This window comes from Tigriopus californicus, chromosome 1 (genome assembly GCF_007210705.1).
Source record: "Tigriopus californicus strain San Diego chromosome 1, Tcal_SD_v2.1, whole genome shotgun sequence".
NCBI classification, from domain to species: Eukaryota; Metazoa; Arthropoda; class Copepoda; order Harpacticoida; family Harpacticidae; genus Tigriopus; species Tigriopus californicus.
In genome coordinates, this window is record NC_081440.1 from 9,487,012 (window position 1) to 9,500,840 (window position 13,829).

The 13,829-nt window shown below is 41.1% G+C and overlaps 1 protein-coding gene across 1 annotated transcript; it reads right to left on the reverse strand.

Annotated features, from left to right (window-relative positions):
- Window positions 1–9,502: 9,502 nt before the first annotated feature.
- Window positions 9,503–13,466, reverse strand: LOC131881434 (uncharacterized). The gene is made up of 3 exons (XM_059228290.1): window positions 13,044–13,466; window positions 11,045–11,290; window positions 9,503–10,220 (listed from the first exon to the last, which is right to left on the reverse strand). The coding sequence occupies exons 1-3, from the start codon at window positions 13,198–13,200 to the stop codon at window positions 10,069–10,071; spliced, it is 555 nt and encodes a 184-aa protein (XP_059084273.1). The 5' UTR covers window positions 13,201–13,466; the 3' UTR covers window positions 9,503–10,068.
- Between the last annotated feature and the right edge of the window lie 363 nt (window positions 13,467–13,829).

Here is a 13,829-nt window from a genome sequence, read left to right on the forward strand (position 1 = left end):
CTGTTCATTCAGTCAAAGAGCTCATGAGAGAGATTTTGATGTGGTGGTATCACTATCTATGGTAGTCGTGTCCAACTCAAATGGGGTTGTGGAGTCAAGTTCAGTTGAGCTCTCAGTAGCATCAGTAGCTGAGGAAGTCTTTCCTTCAGTGACAATTCTTGCTTCAGGCACCTTGGTTGTAGACACCTGCCCTCAGTGGTCATAAAAGAGTAGTGCTACTTGCAGTTGATGTGTCCATGATGCCTCAGTTGTTGAATCAGTGGACTCAATTGTGGTGTCTTGTTTTCAGGGTCAAGGGCAGAGTAAACATCAACAGTGGGTCTTGATGTGGTGGTATCACTATCCATGGTAGTCGTGTCCAACTCAAATGGGGTTGTGGAGTCAAGTTCAGTTGAGCTCTCAGTCGCATCAGTAGCTGAAGAAGTCTCTCCCTCAGTGACAATTCTTGCTTCAGGCACCTTGGTTGTAGACACCTGCTCAGTGGTCATAGACAGAGTAGTGCTACTTGCAGTTGATGTGTCCATGATCCCTCAGTTGTTGAATCAGTGGACTCAATTGTGGTGGTCTTGTTTTCAGGGTCAAGGGCAGAGTAAACATCAACAGTGGGTCTTGATGTGGTGGTATCACTATCTATGGTAGTCGTGTCAACTCAAATGGGGTTGTGGAGTCAAGTTCAGTTGAGCTTTCAGTAGCATCAGTAGCTGAGGAAGTCTTCTCCCTCAGTGACAATTCTTGCTTCAGGCACCTTGGTTGTAGACACCTGCTCAGTGGTCATAGACAGAGTAGTGCTACTTGCAGTTGATGTGTCCATGATGCCCTCAGTTGTTGAATCAGTGGACTCAATTGTGGTGGTCTTGTTTTCAGGGTCAAGGGCAGAGTAAACATCAACAGTGGGTCTTGATGTGGTGGTATCACTATCCAATGGTAGTCGTGTCCAACTCAAATGGGGTTGTGGAGTCAAGTTCAGTTTGAGCTCTCAGTCGCATCAGTAGCTGAGGAAGTCTCTCCCTCAGTGACAATTCTTGCTTCAGGCACCTTGGTTGTAGACACCTGCTCAGTGGTCATAGACAGAGTAGTGCTACTTGCAGTTGATGTGTCCATGATGCCCTCAGTTGTTGAATCAGTGGACTCAATTGTGTGGTCTTGTTTCCCAGGGTCAAGGGCAGAGTAAACATCAACAGTGGGTCTTGATGTGGTGGTATCACTATCTATGGTAGTCGTGTCCAACTCAAATGGGGGTTGTGGAGTCAAGTTCAGTTGAGCTTTCAGTAGCATCAGTAGCTGAGGAAGTCTCTCCTCAGTGACAATTCTTGCTTCAGGCACCTTGGTTGTAGACACCTGCTCAGTGGTCATAGACAGAGTAGTGCTACTTGCAGTTGATGTGTCCATGATGCCCTCAGTTGTTGAATCAGTGGACTCAATTGTGGTGGTCTTGTTTTCAGGGTCAGGGCAGAGTAAACATCAACAGTGGGTCTTGATGTGGTGGTATTACTATGGTAGTCGTGTCCAACTCAAATGGGGTTGTGGAGTCAAGTTCAGTTGAGCTTTCAGTAGCATCAGTAGCTGAGGAAGTCTCTCCTTCAGTGACAATTCTTGCTTCAGGCACCTTGGTTGTAGACACCTGCTCAGTGGTCATAGACAGAGTATGTATGCTTGCAGTTGATGTGTCCAAAATGCCCTCAGTTGTTGAATCAGTGGACTCAATTGTGGTGGTCTTGTTTTCAGGGTCAAGGGCAGAGTAAACATCAACAGTGGGTCTTGATGTGGTGGTATCACTATCCATGGTAGTCGTGTCCAACTCAAATGGGGTTGTGGAGTCAAGTTCAGTTGAGCTCTCAGTAGCATCAGTAGCTGAGGAAGTCTCTCCCTCAGTGACAATTCTTGCTTCAGGCACCTTGGTTGTAGACACCTGCTCATGGTCATAGACAGAGTAGTGCTACTTGCAGTTGATGTGTCCATGATGCCCTCAGTTGTTGAATCAGTGGACTCAATTGTGGTGGTCTTGTTTTCAGGGTCAAGGGCAGAGTAAACATCAACAGTGGGTCTTGATGTGGTGGTATCACTATCTATGGTAGTCGTGTCCAACTCAAATGGGGTTGTGGAGTCAAGTTCAGTTGAGCTCTCAGTAGCATCAGTAGCTGAGGAAGTCTCTCCCTCAGTGACAATTCTTGCTTCAGGCACCTTGGTTGTAGACACCTGCTCCGTGGTCATAGACAGAGTAGTGCTACTTGCAGTTGATGTGTCCATGATGCCCTCAGTTGTTGAATCAGTGGACTCAATTGTGGTGGTCTTGTTTTCAGGGTCAAGGGCAGAGTAACATCAAACAGTGGGTCTTGATGTGGTGGTATCACTATCTATGGTAGTCGTGTCCAACTCAAATGGGGTTGTGGAGTCAAGTTCAGTTGAGCTCTCAGTAGCATCAGTAGCTGAGGAGTCTCTCCCTCAGTGACAATTCTTGCTTCAGGCACCTTGGTTGCAGACACCTGCTCAGTGGTCATAGACAGAGTAGTGCTACTTACAGTTGATGTGTCCATGATGCCCTCAGTTGTTGAATCAGTGGACTCAATTGTGGTGGTCTTGTTTTCAGGGTCAAGGGCAGAGTAAACATCAACAGTGGGTCTTGATGTGGTGGTATCACTATCCATGGTAGTCGTGTCCAACTCAAATGGGGTTGTGGAGTCAAGTTCAGTTGAGCTCTCAGTAGCATCAGTAGCTGAGGAAGTCCTCTCCTCAGTGACAATTCTTGCTTCAGGCACCTTGGTTGTAGACACCTGCTCAGTGGTCATAAACAGAGTAGTGCTACTTGCAGTTGATGTGTCCATGATGCCCTCAGTTGTTGAATCAGTGGACTCAATTGTGGTGGTCTTGTTTTCAGGGTCAAGGGCAGAGTAAACATCAACAGTGGGTCTTGATGTGGTGGTATCACTATCCATGGTAGTCGTGTCCAACTCAAATGGGTTGTGGAGTCAAGTTCAGTTGAGCTCTCAGTAGCATCAGTAGCTGAGGAAGTCTCTCCCTCAGTGACAATTCTTGCTTCAGGCACCTTGGTTGTAGACACCTGCTCAGTGGTCATAGACAGAGTAGTGCTACTTGCAGTTGATGTGTCCATGATGCCCTCAGTTGTTGAATCAGTTGACTCAATTGTGGTAGTCTTGTTTTCAGGGTCAAGGGCAGAGTAAACATCACAGTGGGTCTTGATGTGGTGGAATCACTATCTATGGTAGTCGTGTCCAACTCAAATGGGGTTGTGGAGTCAAGTTCAGTGGGGGGTCTCAGTTGGTGCAGTGGTCACTGTTGATTGATTGTCAATTGTTATCATATTTTTTTCTGTTGTTTCGTTTAGCTTTGCTAGTTGGTGAAAACTGATGACTCCGTTGAAAAAGATATTTCAGTGCCAGGTTCCGTCTCAGTTGACAGGCTTGTGGTGAAAGCAATAGTTGACATTTCTGTTAGTGGGACGTCTTGAGTGGTGGTTGAATCAGACTGAGATTGTTCTTGGAAATCTATGCGTGGAATAAAATTTTGTGATGGTTTGGTTGATTTGTCAGTTATGATCATGGTGTCATCTAAGGTCATATCGATGGTTGTTTGATCGGTTGTTGTGTCAAATGCATCATTTGCAGTGGTGCTTGCTTCTTGGAATACTGTTCTTTGTGTCGTTACAGTTGGCTGAAATGTTGAATCGTAACGGGGTTCTTTTGAAGTGGGACATGCCATCAGCAAACATTTTCGGACTTCATTGTTTTTTCCTGAGCAGTTTTCTTCTACCAATGATGATCTATATCTGGTGCGGGTTCCCTCTCCGCATTGAGATGAGCAATCGCTCCACTCTTCCCAGGTACTCCACGAACAGGTTACTTCAGGCCTGATTGTTGAAATTGCTGTTGGGTCCTCACAGGTTTTTATGTCCTCACCTAGTTGAAGTTTTGGTGGGCAAGTGCAAACATAGTCCTCAAGATCATAATCGTAGGCACATTTATGAGAGCATCCCTTGGCGTCGCAATGATCCACAGGACCTAAAACGTGTATTGACATTTAGCAATATTCCTTTTTGCTACGAAAATGTTACCCGTAAGTACATACTTGCCGCTTTGTGGGAACCTGCCGCTATGACAAATCTTTGAAACAAGATTCCTTGTTTGAACTGGAATCCTTCATTGAGCACACTTGTCACATTGGATGGTTTGATGATGAAAGGAACAGCTACGAATCCTTGCTTTAAGATGTAATGTATGTTATAGTTACAGATAACGCTCCCCTTCCTAGAAAATGGAATGGTAAATAATGATTGGAAGGATGAAAGTAGAACTAAATTGGGAAGATTACTTACTTAAAGCCAATAATCTCAACTTTGAAGTCGACATGATTCGATAGTTCATCATTAGATAGAAGAATTTCCTCCAACCCTCTGGTTATTGTTTTTGCCAAATCTTTGAAGGCATCACTTCCAGGGTTGTTAAGTGCATCGTCCCAAGAGTTCATGATTTTGAACTTTCCATTGATAACATTTTCTTGATATAATGGTTCATATTTGTGTCCCTCTTGTTCATCAAGGCCGTTCTCCTCTGTTTTTTTGGATTTAGAGCTTGCTTCTTTGACGGCAAGCACTTGCTCTGAAAGTTGCAAACAGATTTGAGAGATTTGATCTTGGGCAAATATTGAAAAACATCCACTTGTACGACTTCAACAGACTTGCATTCTAATTGACGTATTCTTTTCAATTGATAATAGCATTGAGCTTTTCAGTGCCTTGAATAGGGCATGTTACGTGAAGGAATTCAAAAAAAATGTCGTGCGGCAACACTGATATTGAGCATGTTGAGGAAGACAAACATTACAGCCAACCTGTACCGGGCACAGACTGAATTTGTCATTTAATTCAGTTTCCCGGCTTGTTGAAGCAAACCGTATTCTGATTTTGAGCCAAGAGTTTTGTACAGTGACAGAGCTGCACAGTAAATGACATATTTTTGAGTTTTCTAGCTCAACTCACTCGACAGTTGAAATTTCAATTGGATTCAAGGGCGAGTGTGAGTGCAGGCTGGCTACAATGTTTGTCTTATTTCCCCCTCCTCAAAATGATGAAAATCAGTGTTGCCGCACTACATTTCTCATGAATTTCCTTTGCTTCATAAGCCCTAGAGAGCTTGTCAGCCCTCTAATATGCCCTACAGATCGCTCTGCTTCCTCTAGGTGCCCAAAAGCAATCGCGAAAACTCAGAAAATAGTATAAGTTTCTGGTGCTTTGGCCTTTGTTTTATTTGTAAAAAGACGAACATTAAACTTATGAAAATAAAAGATAGTCTCAAGATATACCACGGTTGACATGAATTGGCATAAGTAGCATCAAATGTGGTACTTCAAGCTATTTGAGTTTTAATTGCCCCAAATCTACGGTGCAGTTGTTAAAAGGATATCTACAGCCGTCCTTTGTAGCCATGAATGAATTATGAAAATGTTAATTGTTTATTTTGAATCATATTTCAGTATCATTTCATTCTTGTAGGATTTGAAAGAACTCCCAGAACACTTACTGGTTTATCTACTGTGAAAGAATGCTCAAGGCATGCGTTGTTTATCGAATACCTCCTTGATACAGTTTGGCATCTTACAACATGTTCGCTCGTTTCTACTTTTGTTTGTCGCCGCCTAAATGAAGCAGAAAGGCGCTACCTAGAGTTGAATATATTACCAATGGAAAAAATGTATAGCTTCGTAACCGGTATCTTTAAACTAAACAAGTAAAGTAACATTGCCAATGTAATAACACACGCTGTTTTGCTTTATGGATAAATTATTGATTTTCCTTTGGTGGTATCAATTGGTAGATTAGTTCTCCTTGTTTGCCTTGAAATCAAGCTTTGTTGGTCACCTAGGCACCAAAATCAGTACTTCCAGATGGTTGACCGGAAAAAGCGTCGAAAATTTGCGCGAAAGAGGAAGATAACAAAGTACTGAACTAGGTACGGACGAGGAATCTCGTCAGGGTTCAACCATTTAGCGGTAAGGTCAAACGTAAAAAAATACCCATCATTGTGAGGAAACCTTGGCATAATCGGGATGCCAATTTCCATTATTCTCGTTCTAAAAAGTCAGTTTCCACTTGAAGTTATTGGTTGTTAGTCTTGTGAAGTACCCCATGCGGCATATTCAACTTGACAAAATGCGTATTCGGTCATAATTGGTCATCTCACTAAGATCAGGCCTAGAGTGGGTTATTTTCTCATTCCGAACAATGTTTGATGTTCAAACGTTTTTGAATATTTTGAGTACCATCGGCATGGATGTCAAAAAAATTGTGATCGAAATATCCTAACGCAAAAGGTATCATCCATGCATTACCAAAGACCTGTGAATCGGCCACCAAGCTGTCTCTGATCTTAGAAAAAGGTTTTAAGATTAAAGAACAGTACACGGGAGGTCTGGCCAGGGCAGGAGAAGGATTAAGAGGAACCTAATCAAGGCCAAGAGGAGAATGGCCAAGGCCATGGGTGTGGAGGAGACCAATGTCTGATGGGCCACAAAAAGACATTGATGCAAAGTTACGAGCCAAGAGAAAAGGTGGACTCTTACCTCTACATCAAACTCCTGGAAGACCATGTCGCGCCCTGAATCAAAACTGAATAGGATGGTGTGCCTTTGTACGCCAAACATGCGGCTGTCATGCCAGTTGTACTACCCAAGATTGGATATTTGCAAATATAGAGAACGTTTTGAAATGAGAGATGTATCCAATGTCAACCAAAAGAGGGAAATAGGATGATTTAAATCCACTAAAAATTAGATGATGAAATTGAAAACAAATGTGGACCAAAGTTGTGACCAAAATATAAACAAATAATTTCTGAAATCATATTTTACTTTAAAGGTTTTTCGAACCTATGTAGTCCAATTGGGGAAAGACCAATTCATCACGGAATGTATATTATTGAGAAGTGTTCAACCCTAAATTTGATATTATTATCTTTTCTCTTCCCCTTTTCCCTTTTTTAGTTCGTTTTTTTCTGGCACTTTTAACCACTTCAGGGAATGTAATCTCCAATGCTACTCTAATGCTATTAAAATAAAAGGTTACATTTCAATCTTTTTATGATATTTGGTCTACCAACAAATTTGAGTTGGCAGACCGAGCTAGTCCTTGAATATATGGTTGATCAGGAATCCTATCTAAGAATTTGTCCAAGTGTGACTTGAAAGATGCTACCGGATCAACAAGGCCTACGTATTCCCTACGATTATTAGAGGGAAGCAAACTAAACAATGAAGAAGCCTGAGAAAGAAGAAGACTTCACTATTCTAACTGACCTGGAGAAAAGTTCCCGTTCAAAGGCGGGTTCGAATCTACGCACTCTGAGGAACACCCTTGCTCCTTTATTGGATGCATTAGACCACTTGGCTACCATGGTTCCTTGAGACATGAAGGTACTACAATAATAGAAGTATTGTCTACTCGATTGTTTTGACACTATGAACGTACCACCAATTATTTCTTTCAAGACCTTTTAGATGCTACTTGAAACGGTAAGATTACTGACACTCGAGGCAATAGGAACGAAATAAACAGCTACAAAATGGAATTACAATAAACCCTCCCCCTTTTTAGAAAGGAACTGTAATCACTAGGGGTCGGATGGATGGATAGTTTTTATTAGCTTAAATTAAGTTTGAAATATTTTGCTGACTTTGCAGCAAAAAAAAAAAAACCTTTTCGCGAATTTTAAAAATAAGATGACCTAAAAACCGACGACTTTGGGGGAAAGTGGAACGAAATAAACAGCTACAAAATGGAATTACAATAAACCCTCCCCCTTTTTAGAAAGGAACTGTAATCACTAGGGGTCGGATGGATGGATAGTTTTTATTAGCTTAAATTAAGTTTGAAATATTTTGCTGACTTTGCAGCAAAAAAAAAAAAACCTTTTCGCGAATTTTAAAAATAAGATGACCTAAAAACCGACGACTTTGGGGGAAAGTGAATAATTTTTGTTAAGTTTTGGCAAAATTTAGAGGAGCTGCAATCCAAATAGATCATTTTATGCATCATTTTCCAGACAACTAAAGTTTCCATTTCTAGCCAATTTCTTTATTTTGAACATCTCAGCTTAGGAATACCAACATGTTTTGTTTGGCATTGATTAGTAACTGAAGGTGTATTGTACTTTTTTCCATTAACATGCTTAGTGTGCGTTTTGAGAGCAAATTCACTTTCAAGAAGTGCTTGCATGTTTCTGGCAACCACGCACATCAAATCAAAAATATTTTGAAACTTTACACGAATTCTTGTCACTTTTAATCTTTATTCGAACAAGTCAAATTTCATGGGTCGTCTATCTTGTATCACCCGTTTACCTCAACTTAACTTGGACAGCTGAAAAGCTTGAATAATAGGAAAAAAATCCTGGTAGACAGGAATTTGTAAAGCTACAGCTCAAAACTAGCCATGTTCCTCCCGAATTTCGAATGTCTATGGCGAGGGAATTTGCCTGGCTTGGAGAGCGTGACCATGAGTTTTTAAATTTCTGGTCGGGAGGTTGAGTTCAATGGTTTCTAAAATTTCCGTTAAACTATTAGGGTACATTTGGCGGCGTCAAATATGTGCAGTGTAACGTCGTCCATGGTTAGAACAATGAAGTCCGCCTCTCTTCTTTCTCAGCTATTTCATTGTTTGATGTGCCTCCTTCTAATATTCGTAAGGAATACTTAGGCATAGAAGATCCGGTAACTTCTTTCAAGTCAGACTTGAACAATTATTTAAATAGTATTCCAGATCAACCCTACGTTCAAGGACCAGTTTGGTTTGCCAATTCAAATTCGATGGTAGATCAAATATCATATAAAGATTGAAAGGTAATAAATAGACGAATTATAACCTTTCATTTTAATAGTACTGGGGGATTACATTCCCTGTAGCGGTTAGATAAGCCCGCGAAAAATCAAACCATAAAAATAAGTAACTAGTTATCTGTACACAATTGAATTAGATTCTCACACAATGATGGTATTGATCACACAAACCATTGATGATTTCAGGATCTTTCAAAACATGAACCTCTTGAAGCTTCTACATATTGATCTGCTTTGAAATTCAATTTTTCTTTGATTATAAGACAAAAATCAACCAAAATAGAAGTTCTGCAACCCGCAAGAAGGTTGTGAAAAAAAATGACGAAACAATTTCTGTCTTGAAAGCCCACAAAATATTTGAATAGCCAAACAAATTACAACATTTTCACCTTTTGAATTTATTTTTACGTTTTCGGAACTTATTTCGGCCGACTTTCACAACTAAAGAAAGAACTATTTTTCCGACCCCTGGTAATCGCATTACATTTTAATATGACGTAATTGTAAAGCAAACTGTATTGATTAACGCCATTCGATTATTATTTTTTGCCTATACTCATTTTTACTGGAATTAATCCATTAATCAAGTCCTTTTATTGTATAACAACCAAAGCCCTGACTATTACTGAGATAGAGTTGAGTTGAATAATGTCCTGCCTTGCGTGTAAAAGCATCTAGAGAATTACCACAATCGGATAGTGGTGAGGAGGCCTATTTGTCACTCATGATATTTTGGTTGCGATTTTATTTTCCATTTGCCAAAGGCCATGCCGGATACTCTATGCAGACTTACCACATGCCTCGTCCGTCATTCCTGATAGAACTCCCAGCTCTCGCTCGATCTCAACGTGCTCACTCTTCAAGAGGCATTGCCCCGCTTTCAGACTGAAGAAAGTACAATCTGGCAGAAATTCGCAAGCATTCTTGCACGAGGAAAAAGTCGTGTCGTTGATAGTTTTCAGATTGCCTCCGGAAAACTGCAGGTTCTCATAGATACATTCTAAAAAGCACAAAGAAAGCCAGATGATGGAGGATCTGAGCGAGACAAATTGTCGGAACGTTCATGTCCACCACAAAATTATCTTGTACAATTCCAGCACTTGGGTTTTTATGGTCATTGAACTTGACGGCAATATCTTCGTGTTGTTATTGTCATGTTTCAGTGCCATGGCGGAAGAGGTCATATTCCAGTACCCCACTAGCAAATATTATATCAATGCCCATTTAGGACAAGCTTGTTGAAAGCAATTGGCAAGTCTTACCCGAGTGCCCTTTATAGCCAGTTTGGTTCGAGGAACTAGCGCCAGTTTCGTCACTTTCAATCTGATGGACTTCCACAGGGCCATCATCGTTTCTTGGGCGTTTATTCACTGAAACTGAATCAAGACAAACCAGTTAGTGTGACTGATCAATTCGATTGGAATCGAACGCAACGAAACAATCGACTTATGTGAACGCTCCGTGGTTTATCTAGAACCAACATGATCAGCAGGAGCGCCTGCTTTTTGTGGAAGTGTCTCTTTCTACTGTGTCTTTGTGGAAGTGTCTTCTGCTGGTCTTCCAAGATTTTTCTCCTGGATTTTCTTGTGAAACTTTTGAAACTTTTTCCAAATGATTTAAACCCAAAAAGTATGGGACATATTGTGTTCTTCGTGTTGTTACACATTTTGATTATTCCAAATAATTTGGCTTTGTGGCATACCTTTGAGCCACGGGTTTTCTTTATGTTCTTCATTGCCTCCTGTGGCGTGTAACAAGTTACGGAAAGAGTAATTTACGAACTATTCAGCCTCTATTATGTCTAGAGTTATTTCCGTGTCTGTCATCATTAACAATCTAGCCTTTTCGCTCCAGAATAACCCCTTGTCCAGGGTTTTCGCTGGCTGACCGACCACCTGATCATCCTGAGAATAGTGGCCACTTAAAAAATCAAAATAATAACTATCTATACTCAACCAACAAACATTTATCATAAAGTACCTCATTCTTTTAGAGAAATCGACTTTTACATTTGTAATTACCCTTATTAGATAGTTCGTAAATATTGTTCCCAATTTCAACTTTTGTGCTCAAACTAACCCAACTTTAACGCAATCAACTGAATGCTTTCTGGGACCGTTTTTACTGTCCTTTCTAATGTAGCATCCAGTGCAATCATTTCATCGTCATCCATTCCGTGTCTGAAAATGTTATCACTCACAACATGCTTTGGGGAGCGATCCGGACACATATCCCTCCTTCTTGACTAGTCGGCCTTTCCACTTCTTGAGGATGCACTGGCTCTTCTGACCTTGTTTGGATATGACCCAGTATTGACACTCAGGCGTCCGATTACAAAGGTCGATGCAACGGGTAGTACCAGTCACGATGGTTGGGATAGGCTTGCCATCGGAATCCACTCGAAGATCGCCACCCATTAAGGCCGTATTGTCAGCGTAAAGGCATTCTGCAACAGACAATGCATTTAAGCTTAAGCGATTGCAGAGTCTTTTTATAACATTATTGCCATTGTGATTTGTCAATTCAATTGTCATCGTGTCGGTATTTGGTACTGAATATTCGTAGGTAGTTTGCATCATGCTGCTTTTTTCAACTCTGCCATGCATTTGCCCCTATCATCGTATTAATATGAGTGAGCTCCTTTCAAATCTACCCGGGGTTCACAAATGACGGGACCGGCAGATCCAATGCCCTACCAACGACCAACGACTCTTCTACGACAGTCTGACATCTTGATGAGAGAGCCCTTTAAAGGCGGAGGAGAGATGAACTCAGCCGTCGACTCCTTTTTTTGGGGGGGAAGGGGGGGGGGCTCATATATCCCCAACAGCCGTATAAGTGCATCACTGTCCGTTGGACAGTAATAGCTCACTGTACACATTATGTGTACAGAACATCGACCAAATAAAGATACCATGAACAAACAAATGTCCTTCCATCATAAATCATTTTGGTCTCAACCGAGTTCTGGGTAATTTATGGGATAAAAATTGCTCTCGGTATTTAACTTGAGAAGAGGCCCCACCACGATATCAAGAAATAAAATTAAGTTTCCAATTTGTGCGATTGGGAATCTTAATTCATCCTTGATTTTCTGTGTGAAAGCGAATGCTTGGTGCCAAGGCAAATCCGCTTACGTTCAAAATTCATATCATGTCATTCTGTATGCATGTTCAAAACCAAGAAAACTCTGGCAGCAGCTACTAATTGTATTCTGCAAAGGCATCTTGAGCACCTCTGTCAAATGAACACACGATTTCATGATATTGTCTGAAATGCGCTATGATACTCTAGTCTCGACAGGAAACAAACAAATTGCAGAAAATGCCAAAATGAATGAATGCAGAAAAATGGCAATCCTCGTAAAAAGTATTATTACCAGACAACAAATGATCATGATGATTCCCAGATTGGCTTTACATAAAATTCCCCCAGGGTGCAATCCTTTATTTCGATTGCAGCCTTCTTGTCATTCTACCGTTCTTGTGCTCAAATCATAGTATAAAAGTAATTGTGGATGTGCATGTGAATTCTCGGGGAATTGAATCAAGTGCTTGTCAGTGTGTATGGCAATGTCTTTTGAGCCATAATTGAGCGTGCTGTCGTCCGTGCTTTATGTTCAGTACATACTATATCTGTTCAGCTCGAACCTCATCTGGATTCTTCCTCATTGAGCGATGGGAGTAATGGCTCAATAAAAAAGAGCAATAAGTTTACCACCACGAAAAAGAGTTAAAAGCTCATCCATTATCCATCATCCGTCTTTAGATCAGAATCTCGAGATATTTGGAATTTGATTTTGGTTGGCCATGGAATAACGTTTAGTGCTTGCCAGTCAGATATAAGATTTTATCTCACTTCGCAAATCGTTGTGTACTTTTGATCAATGGTAATTGATTTTCATTCTCCGAGAAACTTATGTTGCAAAATAACCAAGTTTTTTTGCACGCCCCAAAGATATCGGCCTTGTCTTGGTAGGCGTAGAATGGTCACGTCCAAATTACTTCAAAAATGCTCTCATGCTCCGAGAATTGACCCTAGCTTTTCCAATCCATGCAAGTTCCCTCCTCCCCTAATCTTAAGTCATTCAACCAACCCAAACGTGTTGAGTAGCGCAAGGCAGACAAACAAAGCCCGATGGACAATCTCCACCGTTTTTTTTTGTTTTTTTTGTTTCCGAAAATAGCAGCAGGCCTTACCGTTTTCCAATTGGTGGCACTCAATGGTGAGATCGGGGTCGGTTTTCCAACCCGATATGTCGGCGTATTTCCATGGTCGAAGAATGTCCTCTGGGCATTGGGTATCTCCTCGATTGGCTAAGCCTCCGCTGAATCGGCCAAGCTCGGGGCCCACCATCCACAAACCTCGGGCACGCCCAGAAATGTAGAATAGCCTTTCGGTCCTTTGAGAGTGCACATAAGCTGGTTTCCCAGAGAATTCACCTTCTCGGTGATATATACCCAATCGAATACTTTGTGTTTCATTCGATGGTCCTTTTGTGTTGATTTTTAAAATGCTGCAACATTCTGAAAAAAGAATTGGGTCGATTTTAAAGTTAAACCAAAAGGAAAGTCTGCCAAGCAATATTTTGTTCGCTGCCTTAGTCAGGAGAAATGAGTGTCTCTGATCTGGTTGAGGGAATTGTTGGTTATTGTCAGTTCATAGCAGTTCCAAGCTGGGTCTTACCTTTTTGGCTCAATGCAAAATTTACGCAAGTCGAGACAATTACTTGTAGTAGGAGTACTTTATGAGTGCTCTGGAGTATTTTATGCATGATGATTTTCATAGAACTCTTCTTGCGTAGATGTGTGTGTGTGTGGAACTGATAATGTGGCTTCTTATACTTCCATCACTTCTTTAAAAGACATCAAAAACTTATGGTTTGGAGAGTTCTTCTTGAATTTGTCACTGCTTGAGGAACCAATGCAATGCACACAATGTTCCTGGGGTTCAGTGAGATCGGAACCCGACGAGCGGGGCCCAAA